The 20,188-nt window shown below is 41.3% G+C and overlaps 1 protein-coding gene across 1 annotated transcript; it reads right to left on the reverse strand.

The window, feature by feature from the left end:
- Positions 1-2,886: 2,886 nt before the first annotated feature.
- RXFP4 (relaxin/insulin-like family peptide receptor 4) lies at positions 2,887-4,023 on the reverse strand. The gene has a single exon (XM_006895913.1). The coding sequence runs from the start codon at positions 4,021-4,023 to the stop codon at positions 2,887-2,889; it is 1,137 nt and encodes a 378-aa protein (XP_006895975.1).
- Positions 4,024-20,188: the final 16,165 nt, after the last annotated feature.

Below are 20,188 nucleotides of genomic sequence, written 5' to 3' on the forward strand. Positions count from 1 at the left end.
AGGAAATAAAGCATCCAGAAGCTAATGAAATATCTTTAACTTGGCTTAAATTGAGTTCAGAGCCTGAGATTTCCAGCAGAATCCACCTGGTGCCTTGGAATCTTGAGTGACCAGAGTCCTCTTGGGTTACAGGCATGCCAAAGAGCGTGTCCACTGGAACAGTGCAAGTTGCTTCTCCACTCTCCTCCCAGGGGCTGACTTCCCCCAAAGTCTCCTCTCATGTGTAACCTTTATCATTGCTGGATCTCTGAGGATATGGAAACCAAACGGGAGTTTTGAATACACTTTCAAGTAGAGTTTGAGGGACCAGTCGCTCTATTTACATTAGATGCTTATTTTACTCCAGAGAACATAAAAACTATTCCAGAAGGGAACTTCATAATGGCTAGCTGCCCTCTTATTTCTTCCTTTTCTGTTTTACAAGAGGTGTGAAAATAAGGTCCCAGGGTTGTGGGCCGACAAATGGTTTTTCTCAACTATTGGCCTAAAGTTTGGTGATTTTAGCCCAGCCATTTGACTGTGTGGATCACAACAAATTGTGGCAAACCTTGAAAAGAATGGGAATCCCAGAACACTTAATTGTGCACAAGTGAAATCTGTACTTGGACCAGGAAGCAGCAGTCCCAACAGAGCAGGGAAGGTGTGTGTAAGGGATGTGTCCTGTCTACATATCTTTTCAATCTGTATGCAGAACAGATCATTCAGGATGCTGGACTTGATCAGGAAGAATGTGACATCAGGATTGGAGGAAGACTCATCAACAATCTGCATTATACAGATGACACACCTTGCTTGCTGAACCTGAAGAGGACATGAGACATTTGCAGCCGAAGGCCAAGGATTGTAGTCTTCAATATGGACTGAAGCTCAACATCAGGAAAACTAAGATCTCACCACTGAGCCAGTTGGCAACTTCCTGATGATCAGAGAAGAGATTGAGATTGTTTATAACTTCAGCTTTGCTTGGCTCCACAATCATCACTCTTGGCACTAGCAGTTCAGAACGCTAAAGAGCAGCAATATCAGTCTGGAGACTAAGGTGCGCCTGACGCAGGCCATGTTATTCTCAATTACTTGCTATGCATCTGAGAGCTGGACAGTAACTAAGGATGATAGAAGAATAGATGCCTTTAAGTTGTGGTGCTGGAGAAGAGTGTTGAACTCTTACCGGGGACTGCCAGGAGAACAAACAGGTCTTTCTTAGGGTGAAACCAGGCTACTCCTTGGAGGCAAGGATTTTGAAGCTCCCGTTTCACATACTTTGTGCATGTGACCAGGAGGGACCAGTTAGAGAGAGACGTTGTGCTTGGAAGGCTGGAGGGACAGTGCAGGAGAGAAAAACCCAGGATGAGATGGATTGACACAGTGACTGGAGAAATGGGTTTAGGTCTGTTGGAGATGATGAGATTCGCTCAGGATCGGGCAGGCCTCAGAGCTAATGTACAGAGTCGTGATAAGTCAGAGGCAACTCAATGGCACATAACAATAACAGTAGTTAGCCTAAATCTTGATTTGAGCCCAGCCAGAAACACAACAGAAGGCCTGGCAATCTGCTTGTATGAAGACTGTAGCCAAGAAAAACCTATGAAGCAGTTCTCTTAACAGGTTGCTGTGAGTTGAGGTTGACTTCACGGCAACAGGTTTTATGTTCTGGTAGAATCTATGCCTTTGAGTTTTGGTGCTGGAGAAGAGTATTGAGCATACCATGGATAGCCAAGAAAAAAAAAATCACAACAGGTCTGTCCTGGAGAGGGTGAAATCAGGTTGCTCCTTGGAAGGCAAGGATTTTGAAGCTCCATCTCACATACTTTGGGCATGTTGCCCAGTGGGTCTGGTTATTGGAGAAGGACATCATGCTTGGAAGGTTGGAGGGACAATGCAGGACAGGAAGACCCGGATGAGATGGGTTGACACGGTGACCTGTGGCAATGGAATTAGGTGTGTCGGGAGTCAGTGAGATTGGCTCAGGACAGGGCAAGGTTCAGAGGTATTGTTCATATGGTTGCTATGAGTCACAGTCTACTCGAGGGCACTTGACAGAATATCACTAGAGTTCAAGCAGTTTAATCTTCACAACAGATTTTATTGACAAGAAAACTTGAGCACAGTCCCTCAGCTAATTAGTATCAGAGCTAGGATGTGAATCCAGATGTTCTGTCACCTAAGTCAGCTATGCCCTTGGTGTAAGGAGGAAGACCAGTAGCACCATCTTTGTGTGATTTCCACATTACTTGCTTTACCTTCAACCTCTTCTCCCAACCCGTTTCTCATCTCTTCATCTCGCCCAGGCCCTAAATTCTCTCCACATCTCCCTTTCAATCCTGATTTAAGGAAAGATGAGTACTCCTAGCCAGCAGCACCAGGACATTATATCCAGAGTTGAGCAGGTGCCAGGATTCCAGTAAACACCCCACGTGTTATCTCCTTGCAAGAAAACTACAGGTTTTTCAGATGAGGCCTCTGCAGGTGCCAACTTTCTGTGGTGCTATTGATGGATTTTGACGTAGAGGTAGAGGCGAGAAGAAATGAGGGAAGTAGACCCTGTCCTCTGATTCATTAGCCTAGACCCTTGGGAGAAATCCCCTAAAAGGCTTTCAGGAAGTAAAAATGTGACTGGGAGTCCTTTATTTAGGAGTTAGTGGTGAGATCAAAAGGTCAAGACAGTCTGGACAATTTAGATGTTTATTTTCAAATTCTCCACCTAAATGGAGACAAGTTTTGTCATGCCCATCTCAGACGGGTTTTGGCCTCCCTTCTCTGAGCGCCCTCAGAAATCAGGAATCAAAGATGAGTTTTTCCTTGCAGGCACTCCAGCCATCAAAGGGGTGGGCTTCTCGGAATGCTTGGGTCCTAACCCCTGACAGGCCCTGGGAAAAGGAGGGGCATTCAGCTTGGACTCCTGTACTCAGATATCCCCTTATCCAAGTTGGTGACCATGGTGGAGGACTCAGTCTGGGGAGTGTCTACTGCCCACTGCCTTCCTACCTCCTTAAGGGCCACCTGCTCCGCACAGCCCTGGTCCCGGGCCCACAGCCTCTCTCGCAGATTCCTGAAAATGTCCAGCAGGGCCCGCCGGGGTTCCCGCCTTAGGAGACAGTACAGCACAGGGTTGAGGCAGCTGTTGCTGTGTGCCAGGCAAGTAGTAACAGGGAAAACGTAGGTATGGAGTGCGTAGAAAGTACGGTCCCCAGGCACCAGGTCAAACTTCACCAGGACTCCCCAGAGAGTGACCACGTGGTTGGGGAACCAGCAGAGGAAGAAGGAGGCCACCAGAACACGGACAGAATGGGACACCACCCTGTTTTCTCTCCATTGCCGCGGTCGTCGCTTCAGGAAGGCCAGCAGCAGCAGGTAGCTGGTGGTGATGATGCTCAAAGGTACTACGAAGGCCAGCAGCACCCTCTGCAGATGGTAAGCCCCCAGCCAGTACCTGCTAGGAAAGCGGAGCAGACACAGGCGCACGCCCCACACTTCACCTTCGGCCCCAAAGACAGCCGTGGGCACCGTCGCCAGGGCAGCCACCACCCATGCTGCCAGGGTAGCCACACGAGCCCAGAATAGTGAGAGGTGGGTACCAGGGCCTGTAGCCATGGCCACCACCCGGTAGCGGGCCACACTCAGTGCCGTGATGAGGAATATGCTGGCGTAGACATTGAAGACAGTGCCTGTCAGGACCACCTTGCAGAGGGTACCTCCAAAGGGCCAGTGGAAGTCCAGCGCTGACTCCGCTGCCCAGAAGGGGAGAGTGAAGGCTAGCCCCAGGTCCGCCAGAGCCAGGTTGAAGACGAAGGTGTCAGAAGACAGGCGAGAGGCCTTCTGAGCACAGCCACCCAGTACCCACAATACAGCAAGATTTCCCAGCAAGCCGGTGGCCCCCACGAGTCCATAGGCCAGGGCGACTACGACCCTCAAGGCCAGGGAATCAACAGGAGCTGCCGCATCATCACCACTTAGCACGCTGACTCCAGAGGTGTTGACACAGGAGGGTGTGAGAAGAGGGGCAGAGGCATTGGGTGTGGGCATCGCAGGGCATCAAAGGTCAGTAGTACCAGGTAGAGGGGCCTGAAGGCACCTGCCAGCCCTGGAGACTGGCAGGGGACACCAGGAGGTTCTAGATATGAACTCCTCTCTTGGGGCCTCACGCAGCTCACGCCCACACCTCAGAGGGAGGGGTGTGGATGGGACAACCTGCCCCTTCTCTGCTGTGATTGGTGGTGGGTGGGGCAGAGCGAGGGGAGTCCTACTTCGTGGGGGGGGAGGGGTAGATGAGAAGGGCAATATGCTACAGAAAGAGAAAAAGAGAGATGCTTTTTCTCTGGATGCAACTCCTAGGTTCCATACCAGTAAAGCTAGAGTCTCCTATTTTTTCTAAGAGACTACCTTTCTGCAGAAAATTTTCATCAGGGACCTAAGGGATGAGGCCTAGAGGGGCACACAGAGAATTAGAATGAGTGTCTTTCAAGGAAAGAGAAGTGTGGAGTTCCAGACATTGCTACTCATTAACTGTGTAGCTCTGTGGGTTGCCACTCCTCTGAGCCCTCATTTCCTTGCTTGCTTTTTTCCTATTTAAAAAACAAAACCAAGTCTACTTCACAGGGCTGGTGTAAAGAAATGAGACAATACGTGTGGGGAAAAAAATGCACTTTGTGCATTTATGTCATTATTTGCATGAATAAGTATAATTTCAAGGAGAAGCTTATGTTTTGAGGAGGAGAGAGCTGGTACAGACCAGCTATTAACATGCCCAGGGAACAGTGCCAACTAAAACACAGGTTGGAATTAATCTCTACAACAAGTGACCTTGAGGCTCAGGGCAGGGAGAGAAAGGGGAGGAAGTCACAGCTTCCTGTTGCCTCCCCACCGGGAACATGGTCTGTGAGGACCTGAATGGACCTGGCCCAGGCCTTCGGTTCCGTTTCTGCTCTTGACCAAGCAGTCCTACCAACCTCCATGGCTCTGGCCGCCTTTCACCCTTTCCTGCTCTAGTCTTGGAGCGAGAGAACAAAGATATCCTGACTCTGCCGTCCAACACAACTCTATTTCAGAGTTCAGGCTCCCGGGATACACCCTAGCCACGCCTCATCCTGTCTCGCCATGATCACACTCCTGGAAAATAATATGCCTCCCTTCTGCATCTATAACCATACCCACTGCAGAAGTAATAATGTAAAATAAGAAAGATGGGTGGGGGAAGCCAAGCCCACTGCCACTGAGTCCATTCTGACTCAAGGCAACACTCCATCAGGTTTCTAAGACGGGAAGAGGCTGCCTCCTCTTTTCTCAGGAGGAGTGGCTGGTGGTTCAAATTGCCAGTCTTTCCCTTACCAGCCCAATGCTTAACCAGTTATACCACCAGAGTTCCTTGAGTAGACAAAAGGGTAAGGCTTGTTCAGGAATTCTCACATTAACTCAACACCTTCCTGCCCTTGGTGGGCTAATGATGTCCAGTTTCCTTAGAGGTCTGTGGGAGAAGAGAGCTTTCAGGATAATAAATCAGTGGTAGGTCTGATGAACTCAGAAAGAGACCCAGAGTGCAGAGGGTTCCAATCTGGATGGCTGGATGGATTTGTTTTGTTTTGTTTGTTTGTTTTTAGTAGCAGGAGGAGGGTATTTAGCACAGTAATGTCCGTGCTGTTTGCACTGCTCCTGTGTAACTCTGTGCCAGTCATCCACCACCCTGGGCCATGTCTATTTGTCAACCCACCCACGACCCCTTGCCAGTCTAGTAGTGAAATGAACACTTTGGGTTAGAAACATAGTTCACTACCGACTATGCCACCAGAGCTCCTGGCTAAGGTTTTGGATTTAGTTTTCTTGACTTGGAGAAAAGAAGCTGGGCCAGAATTCCAGGGGTCATCTATTCATTTGAAAGAGCAGGCCCACACCATTTCTTCTTTTTTTAACCTTGGTTTCTTTCTCATTTACATTCTGTCCCTTGATTTGAGACTACAACACCCTCTTGTGGTTATGTAGAGAGGTTATGCCACCCATCAGTCATGACTGGGAACTTCATTTTGGGTCCTTTAATTTTTCTAGCATTTCTTTCACTCATTATTTTATTTATTTATTAACAATTCACATCTTTCCCTGTACCCTTAGTATGCATTAGGCACTATACTATATGCTTGGAGGATTATATAGTTCAACTCCTCATTTTATAGAGTGAAAGTGATTTGGCCTAGGCCACCAGTGAAGTGGTGACAAAGCCAGGATTTAAAGTGGTCTCTTGACTCCTAGAATACAGCTTTTTCCACTACATCATGATACCTGTTAGGCTTTTCTTTCCACTCAATCTCTTTCCCTTTTCTGGAGTTCTAGAAGTTTCCCAAGGAAAGCTCCCAGGCGACAGAGTGGAATGAATGGCACCAGGATGTGGACGGCTTCTCTCTTGATTCTCTTCATTCACCGCTGATGATGAGGAACTGTACCCGGCAGGGCTCTGTCCTCCATGTTCATTTAGAATTCAGGGAGCTGTAGTAGTAGTAGTAGTAGTAGTAGTAGTAGTAGTAGTAGTAGTAGTAGTAGATAAAAGTGCCTGCCCTCCATAAAAAACCAAACAAACAGGTTTTAATGACCAGATTTCCCCTCCAGTGTCTGAATATGCACCCCTCCCTCAGCTCACAGTGCTCTTCTTAAATTCCAAAGTCTATTCTATGGAATATACAAAGGAATTTGGGAGAGGGGGCAGGAAGGGCTGAGTTACCTTTTGTAAAACAGAGGAGGTGGCATTTGTAGCAAAGAGAACCCTGGGAGTGACCACATAAATATCAGGAATATAAAATCCAGCTTGGTTCTCCTAATATTGCATCAACCCAACTAGCCACCAAATTCAGCTAACCGCCTCATTCACCTGACTGAATTACATTGGAGAAAATCTTCCAGTTTGGATACTTCAACAGTTGGGCAAATTTGTTTAAAGAAACTGTTTGGGAATAATTTTAGATTTTCAGAAGTATTGCAGAGGCCATGAGAATAATGTCTCTCTTATTTTCCAACTAGAAATGTGAAATTCTTAGCGACAGGTTTGACAAAAAATTTGTGTAATACCCATACACTGAAAACTACAGTGCACTGTTGAGAGAAATTTAAAAGTGTAATAAAATGGAGGGATGTATTATACTCAAGAGTCAGATGACTTGATAGTCTCCTAAATTAGCCTGTAGATTCAAAATAATCCCATTTAAAATTGTGGTATATTTTAGATTTTGCTGAGAAATTAACAGGCTGATTCTAAATTCATATGGAAATAGGAAACATTAGCCAAACAAAATTTTATACAAACATAACATTTAAAATCTTACATTTCTAAAAAAAGGGTATTCAAATTTCTTTACTTCAAGACTTACTATAGCATTATAGTAATTATATAGCTGGCCCTCCATGGGTTTTTCAGAGATTAATTAATAATTCATGAGAAATTGCCCATCTTCCTCCATCGGAGCAGTCAGTGTATTTGAACCATACACTTTTACCTTGGCAGTGCAATTCCTTACCACTAAGCCACCAGAGCTCCCTACTATTCTCTCTGGTGGCCTAGCAGTAAGGAGTTGTGCTGGCAACTGAAAGGTATGCTGTTTGAATCCAGCTGCTCTGAGGAAAAAAGATGAGACATTTCCTCCTGTGGAATTAACTGCCTCTGAAACCTTGTTGGAGGGTGAGCTTCAGTCAGTTCCAATACCAGAGTTTAAAAAAAAAAATCAACAAAAGTAATATAGACAGTGTAGTACTAGCAAAAGGACAGATACATAAATTAATGAAGCAGAATTAAGGGTCCATAAATAGACCCCTATATATTAATGATGAACCAATTTAATACAAAGACAATTCACTGGATGGCAGATAGTCTTTAACAAATGGTTTTGTAGTAATGGAATATCCATATCCATATGGATATCATATGCAAAAATTATCCATAAGAGTGGAGTATCCTAATATACATATGAATATAACATGCAAAAATGATCCATAAAGTCTGAATATCCACGTCCAGAGAGAAGAGGACTTTTATCAGTAGCTCCTACCATATTAAAAATATTATTAAAAAATAGAACACTGATATTAGTGTAAGATATAAAACTAAAACTTCTGGGGGGGAATCTGTGAGCTGACACTAGATGAAGATTTCTTAAATATACCATTTATATACATCAGAAGCATAACTCATAAAAGGATAAACTGTAGACTTCATGAAAATTAAGAACTGCTCTTCAAAAAAATGTTAACAGAACAAAAAGACGAGCCAAAGGGTGAGAGAAAATATTTACAAATAACACACAAATCTCTAATAAAGGACTTACATCTAGCATACATAAAGAGCTCTCAAAATTTAATAATAAAAAACAGGTTTTTTTAATTAAAATGGGCAAAAGATTTTAACATACTTAACCAGAGAAGAGACAGTGACAGCAAATACACACATGAGAAGATTCTCACTATCACTGGCTACGAGGGGGAAAAGTTAAAAGCAAAATGAGCTGCTACTACGTTTTCACTGGGATGCCTACAAAATGACAATACTAAATGTTGGTGACAATCCAGGATGATTTTTTTACTTGGTAAGAATGTAAATTGTTTAAAGCATTTTGGAAAACAATTTTGACAATTTCTTAAAATGTCTAACATACACCTTCCATATGGCCCAGCCATTCTGAGGCATTTATTTACTCAGGAGAAGTTAAACATAAATATTCACATAAAAATGTGTGCACAAATGTTTACCCCAGCTTTTTTTGAAGGAGTTTATAATTAAAAAGTAAAATATATAATGCAGTGGATGAACAAATGGAGGAATACTCCTCAACAATAAAAAAGGGGAAAAGTTAATTGACATCTGTAACATAAACATAAAAATAATTATGCTAAATTAAAAAGTAAACACTGGGTAAAAATGGGTAAAAATTAATTAATTTTTTTTAAAGACTAAGAAATGAAAAAAAATCTAAGAAAAGCAAACTGTTTTATAGTGACAGGAAGTAGATAAGTAATTTCATGGCAGGTGATGGCTAGGGAACGGAATGAGGACAGAAGGGTTACAAAGTGGCACGAAAAAACCTTTTGGAGTAATGGACATCTTCACCACCTTGATTGAGTAAGGCAGTAGTTTCATGGGTGTAGACATATGTCAGAATTTATCAAACTATACACTAAATGTGTGCAGTTTGTGATATGTCAATTATAACTCATTAAAGTTACTTTAGAAAACAAAAGCTGGAGACATTTTATGTATGCCTTCATAAAAGTATTATGAGGCCTATGTATTCTACTGTGTTTAATATTCCATTAATCTGCACAAAATTTATGCATACCTTAGGCATTTATCCCTTCTGTCTAGGTAAGATTTTCTTCTTAGCTAACCTTTTATAAGATGTCAATAAGACCCTTTCTCCCTCCTTTTCCTTCTTTTTTTTTTGTGAAACCCCTTATCTAATTTTTGTTGTTGTTGTTAAATGCCGTCGAGTTGTAGACGACTCATAGCAACCGTATGAATGAAAGACCTGAGCACTGTTCATAGAGTTTCCAGAGGCAAGCCGTTTCAGAAGTGGATGCCACTCCTGCTTCCAAGCTTGTTTTAATCGGGAAGCTCCACTAAACACTGTCCACCATGGATAACCATTATCACATTTGGCACACCAGTGTCACAGTGTTCAGCATCACAGCAGAGTTACCTCTGTACAGCAATGCACAGACCAGTGGTATACCACCTAGAAGAATGTTTGACAAAAAACAATTTAAACCAGGCCTGAGGGCCACAGATTAAAATCACCCACCTTGGACTTGGTAGCATAACTTTCTGTCCACTAGGCCAACGTAGCTCTCTCTATGTTGTCGTTGTTATTTAATTTTAGGTATTTCAAATTCCTAACATGTGAACCATTGAGTGGTCTGTAATTTGGCCCTAAAACAACTCTTGCTGGGCTGCTCTGGCTTGTCTTTTTCTGTACCATATTATTTTATTCCAGAAGAACATTGTGTATTTGGACCTTAATAAACAAAACAAATGCAAAAAAAAAAATAAATAAAAGCAAACAAACAAATAAAACCCACAAAAGCTAGCAAGACTGGTTGTTTTCAGTAAAGGGAGTAAAGCTGAACAGCAATGTCAGCATGTGACATTGCCAGTCTATTCACATTGCAGCCCAGTCCTGCTGGTCTCAGCTCCCAGTCCTGACAGTGCACTCCACTGAAAGTGGGCAGCCTCATTGCTGACTCCTTTTGCTTTGGAGCAGGTCCACTCAAGGCGGCTCCTCCAGTAAGCATCCCAGGCTTTGGTTCTGAATATTCTTTCTGTTCTCCAAGGACCCCCACCTGGAAATCACGTACCTGTGTAGGTTTTCATGTCAGGTGCTCACCTCCCCAAGGAAGAAGTAAGAAGATATTTTATCAGACTAGTAGTTGAGCAGAATTTTCTTCTAGGATCTTTCTTCTAAAACAAAATATGTAGTAAGTAATGTAGATAACTAACTCCTTGTTGGGACACCCTTCTACGCTCTACATCTAAACACTGGAGCCTATACAGTGAACAGTCTCAAGCCTCAGCAATGACTGGCAATCTCTTTACAGGCCTTGAACAATTCAAAACCCACTGGGTGTAAGAAGAGCAAGGGCCACTTGGGGACGACTAAATCTGATTTTACCAACTTAACAAAAGAGAATGGTTCCTGTCAACAACATCAACTATACAAAACCAATTCTCATGAGGTCAGACATGTTCTCCATGTTCCTGTACCTCTTTCTACTCATATCACCACCAATCTTACTGCTTTGCTGGGTCCAAAATCTGATGTGATAGCTCACAGACCATGCAGAACCATATCAGAGAAGTCAAAAGATTATAATCCAGATTAATAACAGAATAGCTAAGTAGACAGGACATCATCTGAAATGTGCATGCAGGCACCTCAGCTTTGAGCTTCACAGTTTTAGACGAGTGTTACAAAGTTCTCAGAGCCAATGTTGGCTCTCCTTTTCACCTGGAAAGTGTGCAACATATTTAGGCAAAGGTTCTTAGCTTAGTTCTGGTTCTGTCCACTGGGGGCAAGTAGCAGTCCCATCTCATGTTGATTCTCTGGCTCTCTGCTTCAGCCATGGCTGCTGCTGCTGTAAGTCCAGCGGGCATAAGAATGTTTGGTCCTGAAGTGCATCCACTGCATGCCTACTTCCCTTTTGCTGGTGGTGAGGGAAAGCTTTCATGCTGCTGGAATCGCTCACTTTTATTGGTGAGCCAACCCCCTTGTAGACTGGCCAGTCCCCTTGTGAATAGGCTAACTTGCCCTATTCATATATTTCCACCCAACCACATGACAGAGATAAGTTTTGTGGCTAAGAAAGCCATATATTCCACACTGGGCATATTTTTCCGACTGGAAAGCATACACCACAGTTGGTGCTAGCAGTTATTTTGATATCAAGAAGGAAGCTGGTGTCTGGATAAAGCTATGAGGTGAACAGGCCTCACAAACAGCAGAGAAACCAAGCATGCACAAACTCTGTACCTTTTAATTAAAAGAGAGAATACACTTTATTATTGTTTAGAGGTTTCTGGTGGCCTAGTGAGTAAGAAGTTGCTCTGCCGGTTTGCAAAGGCAATCAGTTTTAATCCACCAGTTTCTCCATAGGAGAAAGATGGGTAATCTCCTACAGTCTCCACAACATTATTATTTAAGCTATTTTGGTCTGCATTTTCTTTGCTACTTCTAATCAGAAGCACTTCGTTCTAGCCTGAATGGTATTCAGCAGTAATGATAAATATTACCCTTAGGGCAGAAGAAAGCAAAATATGTCACCAGGCTCAGAAGACGGTGCCAGAAGAGAAAATAAAAATGAGAAAAGCAGAAAATATAGGCAATGAAGGAGAGAGGTCCTTGAAGAACGGGAAAGTTAAGGGTCAAAAGTTATATAGCTTGACTGTGGTGGTGTTTTCATCAGTATATACATTTTCTTATATTCATCGAGCTATCGTCTTAAAATGTGAGCATTTAATTGTATGTATAAAACACTTAACACTGACATAAAGCAGCCAGGAAGCACAAATGTTTCAAAAACAACAGAACTGGCATAGGATTTAGCCTACCATCACAAAGAACTGAAAAACTGGGCAAAATACGTGAAACAGATTTTCCAATTTGTGACAATAGATAATTCAGGACTGTGAGATCTGAGAGAAGGAAAACAACTGAGGTAAGTTCTACAAGTGCCCCAGTTTCCTGCCTCAAGGCAATTTCCAAGGAGAGAAAGCCCACAGAGATTTGAAATGAGTCAGAAATAAGAGCTCAGAGAATCAGAGCTGTTTGAATTTATGGGGTTAAATACAAAAAAAGTGAGAGCCCCAAAGTTGGGGGTATAGCTCAAGGGTAGAGCATTTGACAGCAAAGAAGTGAGAACCATGTACAGAAATTGCCCCAGAAATCTTCACGGGGCCACTGAGGGGTCAATGAGCATGTGTGGGATAAAGCTCTACAAGGTAAGGCAAAGAAGTACAGGAAACTGTAAGTTAACAGTTCACAAAGTGTTGGGAGATATTTTTTTCTATAATTATATTTTATTAATTTTCATAAACATTTACAGAGATTTTGGGTTCCCATTCATTCATTGTTGCACTATTCTCTCTACCCTCCTCCCAGTTTGTTCTTGTCCAAATGCCACAGTGCTTGTCAAAGCCAGTTCTGATTAATCTTCTTTGTCAGTGTGTCCTTTGCCATTCCCTATCACTCCTCCCTGAGAGAGACTTCACCCTGAGTCATAAGGAAAAGGGGATGGCGTATTCTCTTAGCTACTTCCTGCTGAAAAGGGACGCTGTGGGTTTCAGGGTGAAGATCTCTCACTACTCTAAAGGGCCCCTTTGGCAGTAGGAAACACATAGACTATTATGGAGATTGATTTTGGAATTTAGATGCACTCTTATTGATTGTGCTTGGCTGTACATGTTCATATCCTTGAAGATGTATCATGGGGGTGTTGCAACCTAGAAGACACAAATTTGACTAACAAGTTCTAAGTACATGAGTCCAAAAATTATGGAAAAGTAAAAGAAAAGATTCTTTCATTGTTTTACAAACCCTCCCCCAGGTCCCCTCCACCATGTAGCCCTCGCTCTAGTCTCCTGTGATGACAGAAATACCCAGTTATATATCTCTTTTAAACAGTTCTCTCCCTCCTCTGTTTCAGTGCAGTATACATTATTGAACCCATCTTACTCAGTCTCTCCCCAACCCCAAGGACAGTCCCATTCTACAACAGTGGCATCATGTAATATTTGTCCTTTTGTGACTGGGATATTTCACTCAGCATAATGTTCTCCAGAGTCAACCATTTTGAATAATATTGCATGAGTTCCTTGTTTTTCAATGCAGCATAGTATTCCATTGTGCGAATATACCACAGCTTCTCTAGCCATTCGTTTGTTGATGGGCACTTAGGTTGTTTCCAACTCCTTGCTATTGTGAACAAAGCTGCAATAAACATGGGTGTGCATATATCTGCTTGGATGTCAGCTATGGTCTCTTCAGGGTATATTCCCAGTAGTGGAATTGCTGGGTCAAATGGTATCTCTATTTGCAACTTTTTGAGAAAGCGCCATACTGCTTTCCACAGGGGTTGCACCATTTTACACTCCCACCAACAGTGAATCAGGGAGATATTTAAGCTCCTGCCAGTCAAATGGAGAGATCATGCCAAATAATCTGGCTATTCAGAAGAGACCCTGGGAAGATGACACCTTAGTAGTGAAACTAATCCCACCCTGGAACAAACCCTGCTGTAGGTTTGCTCTAACAAAGCTTAACAGTCAGGCTTGAAAACAAGCTGCTCTAAAAGGCATTTAAATGCCTGTCAAAACAAACTTCAACACTCCTTAAAAGAAGACAACAAAATTCAAACACTAAATTCGAATTGTCTAGCATTCCATCAAAAATACCACCATCGCAAAGAAGTAAAATGTGAGCCATAATCAGGGAGAAGGAAAAAAATCAATCAACAGAAACAGATTTTAAAATGTTGAAAGTGATGGAATTAACAGATAGGATTTTAAAACAGCTATAATACAAATTTCAAGGAATGAAAAGAAAACAAGTATAATAAATAAAGAAAGTAGATGCAAAAAATAACCAAGGGCTTGACAAAATTCTCTCTCACCTAACAACTATAAAACTGTGCAAACTTGTCAAATACAACTGTATTCTGGAAGTCAAACAAAGGCAAATAACCAATTGAGAAGCACTAACGATTTAGCACTTCAGGTAAGGACACTGGAACACTGCAGTCTTTTGGCTCCGAACTGTGCCTATTTCCCGCTCCACCTGTGGATATGATGATGAGAAAAAGATACTTTATCAGGGTAGGACTGGCCATGAAACCCAATAACCTTGTCGTCAGAGGAGGCAGAATTTATATGGAGCAAAGAGCAGAAGTCTATGCAGGTGGCCTTTTCAGGAGAAGTAGTAAAACTCACAGTTCTGTTGCTAAAGTTGTGCTTCCAGCTAGGCTGAGTAGTAAAACAATCAGAGATTTAATATAGTGATCCTAGAAATGAGCAAGTCACAAAAGAACTAGATGTGTGCCACACATCCCTAGCTGATCAGAAAATAATGTACATACACAGAAGTGCTCTGAGAACTCTAGTGAAAACAATAAAGAGGAGGATTACAGTGGCCATTAAGAATTACTTGCTTAATAAAAAACCAAAATCATCCTGTACCAGTCAGATCTGATTTGACTGTACACACACACACACACACACACACACACACACACACACATACACAAAAAAATAAAATAAAACAACCCTCCAAAATAATAAAGAATAGGGTAACCAAAAAAAATGACAAATTGAAAAGAAATAGCAAAACTGCTGTTGTATATCTAACCATATCCACAATTATAGTCAATGGTAATTGACTAAAAATAAATTTCTTTTTTTCTAAAGGGAGGGACTGTTGGACTGGTGAAAAGAGCAAGATTCAATCCCTGGCTGTCTAGAAAAGACACCCTAGAGTTTCAAAGCCACATATTAATTGGAAGTAAGACATGAAAAAGAAACACACAGTGAAAACAGTAACTGCAAGAATACTGGAGTGTCTGTCTTTTTTTATTATTATTATTAAATTTTATTAGTTTTAATGAACATTTACAGGGATTGGGGTTTTCATTCCTTCATTGCTGCACCATTCTCTCTACCCTCCTCCCCAGTTTGTTCTTCTTCCCCCGCCATCTGAATGTCTGTTTTAATTGTCCAATTGCCACAGTGCTTGTCAAAGTCAATTCTGATTAATCTCCTTTGTCAGTGTGTCCTTTGCCATTCCCTATCACTCCTCCCTGAGAGAGACTTCACCCTGATTCATAAGGAAAAGGGGATGGCGTATTCTCTTAGCTACTTCCTGCTGAAAAGGGACGCTGTGGGTTTCAGGGTGAAGATCTTCTCTCACTACTCTAAAGGGCCCCTTTGGCAGTAGGAAACACATAGACTATTATGGAGATTGATTTTGGAATTTAGATGCACTCTTATTAATTGTGCTTAGCTGTACATGTTCATATCCTTGAAGATGTATCGTGGGGAGGTTGCAACCTAGAAGACACAAATTTAACTAACAGTTATAAGTACATGAGTCAAAAATTATGGAAAAGTAAAAGAAAAGATTCTTTCATTGTTTTACAAACCCTCCCCCAGGTCCCCTCCACCATGGAGCCATCGCTCTAGACTCCTGTGATGACAGAAATACCTAGTCACATATCTCTTTTAAACAGTTTTCTCCCTCCTCTGTTTCAGTGCAATATACATTATTGAACCCATCTTACTCAGTCTCTCCCTAACCCCAAGGACAGTCCCATTCTACAACAGTGGCATCATGTAATATTTGTCCTTTTGTGACTGGGATATTTCACTCAGCATAATGTTCTCCAGAGTCAACCATTTTGAATAATATTGATGAGTTCCTTGTTTTTCAATGCAGCATAGTATTCCATTGTGCGAATATACCACAGCTTCTCTAGCCATTTGTTTGTTGATGGGCACTTAGGTTGTTTCCAAATCCTTGCTATTGTGAACAAAGCTGCAATATACAGGCACTTCACCGAAGACGGCATTCAGATGGCTAACAAGCATATGAAGAAATGTTCAAAATCCCTAGCCCTAAGAGAGATGCAAATTAAAACAACTATGAGATATCATCTCACCCCAGTCAAAATAGCAAAATTTAACAGAACAGCAAGCAACAAATGCTGGTGAGGTTGTGGAGAAACTGGAACCCCGATTCACTGTTGGTGGGAGTGTAAAATGGTGCAACCCCTGTGGAAAGCAGTATAGCGCTTTCTCAAAAAGTTGCAAATAGAGATACCATTTGACCCAGCAATTCCACTACTGGGAATATACCCTGAAGAGACCATAGCTGACATCCAAGCAGATATATGCACACCCGTGGAGTGTCTGTCTTTATTAGCATTACACAAAATAACTTTTAAGATAAGAATTATTAATGGGAATATTTCATAAATGTACAATTGAATACTAAAACACATGAAACAAAGGTGATAAACCTTTGCTACTCAACACATCAAAACAAATTTAGTCTGTTGAAAAGCAAAAATTTATAATCAGAACTGCAAAATGAAAAGGGAAGAACATTTTTTACATTTCTCAAGCTGAAAGAACGGAACAGATTTAAGCCTCAAGTTGCAATCCTGAAAGGTTTTTATGGGCAAAGTGCTGAGCGATGCAGGAAGCATTAAAAGATCTGAAAGGGACACATAGAGTCACTGTACCAAAAAGAATTTGTCAAGACTGAGTCATTTCAGGAAATAGAATATGATCAAGAATCATATGAAGGAAGGTTGTAATGAAAGAAGTTCCAGCTGCACTGAAGACAATGGTTAAAAAATAAGGCCCCCACCACAACAAGATAAACAATCCAATTGGAAAATGAGCACAGGACATGAACAGATACTTCAGCAAAGAAGACATTCAGATGGCTGACAAACACATGAATAAATGTTCAAAATCCCTACCTCTAAGAGAGAGACAAATCAAAACAACTATGAGATATCTTCTCACCCCAGTAAAAAATCGAAGTTTAACAGAACAGCAAACAAAAAACACTGGCAAGTTTGAGGAGAAACTGGAACCCTTATTCACTGTTGGTGGGAGTGTAAAATGGTGCACCCACTATGGAAGGCTATATGGTGCTTTCTCAAAAAATTGTAAATAGAAATACCATTTGACTCAGCAGTTCCACCACTGGGAATATACTACAAAGAAACCATAACTGCCACCCAAGAAGATATATGCACATGCATGTTTATTGCTGCTTTGCTCACAATAGCAAAGAGTTGGAAACAACCTAAGTGCCCATCAATAAATGAATTGATAAAGAAACTGTGGTATATTCACACAATGGAATATTATGCTGTAGTGAAAAACAAAGAACTCATGAAATATTGTTCAAAATGGATGACCCTGAAGGACATTATGCTGAGTGAAATATCTCAGTCACAAAAGGACAAATACTGCATGGTGCCCCTGTTGTAAAACAGGACTGGTATCGGGGTTAGGAGGAGACTGAGAAAGATAGGATAAATTATGTATACTACATTGAAACAGATGAGGGAGAGATCTGTTTAAAAGGAATATATGATTAGGTAGTATTGTCATGACAGGAGTCCAGAACTAAGGCTGCTCTTTAGAGTGGATTTGGGGGGAGGGATTGTATAACAATGGAAGAATTTTTCTTTTACTTTTCAAAGAAAAGAGCGAACTAGGGGAGAGGTTGGGCAGGGGAAAAGTACAAGAATGAATGAACAATGGAAATCCAAAGTCTCTGTAAACTTTCATTTAAAGTAATTAATAAAAAAAATAAGGCCTTAGGAATTGATAGGATACCAAGTGAAGTGTTTCAACAAACAAATGCAGCTCTGCACAAGCTTACTAGTCTATATGCAGAAAATTGGCAGACAACTACCTGACTAACAGACTAGAAGAGATCTATATTTGTTTCCATTTAAAAAAAACATACAGTGGTGCAACAGATTGTATAAAGTATAGGACAGCAGCATTAATATCACATGCAAATGAAATCTTGCTTAAGATTATAAAAAAATGGCTGGAACAGTACATACACTGGAAACTGCCAGAAATTTCAAGCTGGACTCAGAAAAGACAGTGAAACAAGGGGGTGGATATGATTGCTGATGGTAGATGGATCTTGGCTCAAAGCAGAGAATACCAGAAATAAGTTAATGTATATTTCATTAATTATGCAAAAGCATTGGACTGTGTGGCTCTTCACAAATTTTTTATTTTTATTTTTTTTTTTTTACAAATTTTTTAATAACACTGAGAAGAATGCGGATTCTAGAACACTTATTTGTGCTCATACAAAACCGACATATAAACCAAGACATGTTGTCCAAATAGTACAAGGGAACACTATATGGTTAAAATATGGAAGGATGTGCATCAGGGTTATATCGTATATCCATACCTGTCCAATCTGTATGCTGAGCAAATCTTTAGAGAAGTTGAAGTATATGAAGAAGAATGTAGCATAAAGATTTAAGGAAGACTCATCAACAACCCTTCCTTGCAAAAAGAAGTGAAGACAATTTGGAGCACTTATTGAAGAAAATCAAACTACAGGCTTCATTACAGGTTCCATTTCAACATCAATAAAACAAAAATCCCCACTACCAAACCAATAGACAATATCATGATAGAAATAAAAAAGATTGAAGTTATCAAAGATTTCATTTCTCTTGGATCTACAATCAACACCCATTGTAGTAGCAGTTAAGAAATCAAAAGACATATTGCTTTGAGAAAATATGTTGTCAAGGACTTCTCCAAAGTGCTAACGAAAAAGGATATCTATTTAATCACCAAGAGCACTTGATCCACACCATATAATTTAAAAATACTTCCTATGCATCTGATGTTGGACAATAATAATGGAAGACCAAAAGGAATTGATGCCATTGAACTACAGTGTTGATGAAGAGTACCAAATATAGCAGGGCCTGCCAAAAGAACAAACTAGTGTATCTTGAAGGAAGTGGAACCAGGATGCTTCTTGGAGACAAGGATGGTAAAGCTTCATCTCACATACTTTGGTCACATTGTCAGAAGGGGCCAGTCTTTGTATAAAGATATCTTTCTGGGAAAAGGAGAGGGCAAATAAAAGAAAGGAAGACCCTGAACAAAATCGATTGACACAGTGACTGTAACAATGGGTTCAAGCCCATCAGAAATGGGGAGGACAGTGCAGGATAGGCCAACATCCCAATTCGTCCTTGGAGTTGATATGAGGGAGCTCTGGTGGCCTATTGGCAAGAAGCTGTGCTGTAATCTCAAAGGCATCCAGCAGCAGCCCCACAGAAGAAAGGTGGGCAATCTCCTTCCACACGATTAACTGTCTCAGAAAACCCTCTGGAGGGTCAGCTATGAGTCAGATCCAACTTGACGGCACACTACAACAACAACAGCAACAGCACTGGTATAAGTGATAGTTAACTTGCTGACACCTAATAATAACATTCAACAGATACCACTAATAAAATTAAAAGTCAGTTCACAATCTTGGAGAGAATATCTACAAACTCTTTTTGTGATAGTCTTGGTACAGTATATATATGAGTTAGCTATCACTTATATCAATCCTGCTGCTATTGTTGTTGTATGCCATTATGATAGATGGTGAAGAGACTGAGATTTTTAACAGCTTTGGTTTGCTTGGCTCCACAATCAATACTCTTGGTACCAGCAGCCAGGAAATTAAAATACTAACTGCACTGGGAAAGTCTGTTGTTAGAGACCTCTCCAAAGCACTGAAGAGCAATTGAGGTAAATAACCCAATTGAAAAGTGGGCACGGATATGAACAGACACTTCACCAAAGAAGACATTGGACAACAAGCAGAGAGATGCAAATCAAAACAACTATTTGATATCATCTCACCCCAGTCAGAATAGCAAAATTTAACAGAACAGCAAACATCAAATGCTGGCGAGGTTGCGGAGAAACTAGAACCCTTGTTTACTGTTGGTGGGAGGAAAAAATGTAGCAACTTTACTTTTTATGGTGCCATGTTCCTGCTGTTATAATTTCTTTTTAATTTTAGTGAAAGTTTACAGACTTAGGGTTTCCATTCATTCATTGTTGCACTCTTCTTCCTGCTCACCCCCACCCTGCCAATTCATTCTTCTTGAA

The sequence above is a fragment of the Elephantulus edwardii genome, unplaced genomic scaffold (assembly GCF_000299155.1).
Source record: "Elephantulus edwardii isolate Elephantulus edwardi_28Jun2011 unplaced genomic scaffold, EleEdw1.0 scaffold00176, whole genome shotgun sequence".
Taxonomy (NCBI): Eukaryota; Metazoa; Chordata; class Mammalia; order Macroscelidea; family Macroscelididae; genus Elephantulus; species Elephantulus edwardii.

What these genes read in the sequence shown, in the direction of transcription:
- RXFP4 (XM_006895913.1), bottom strand. Translation starts at nt 4,023, where the DNA reads ATGCCCACACCCAATGCCTCTGCCCCTCTTCTCACACCCTCCTGTGTC.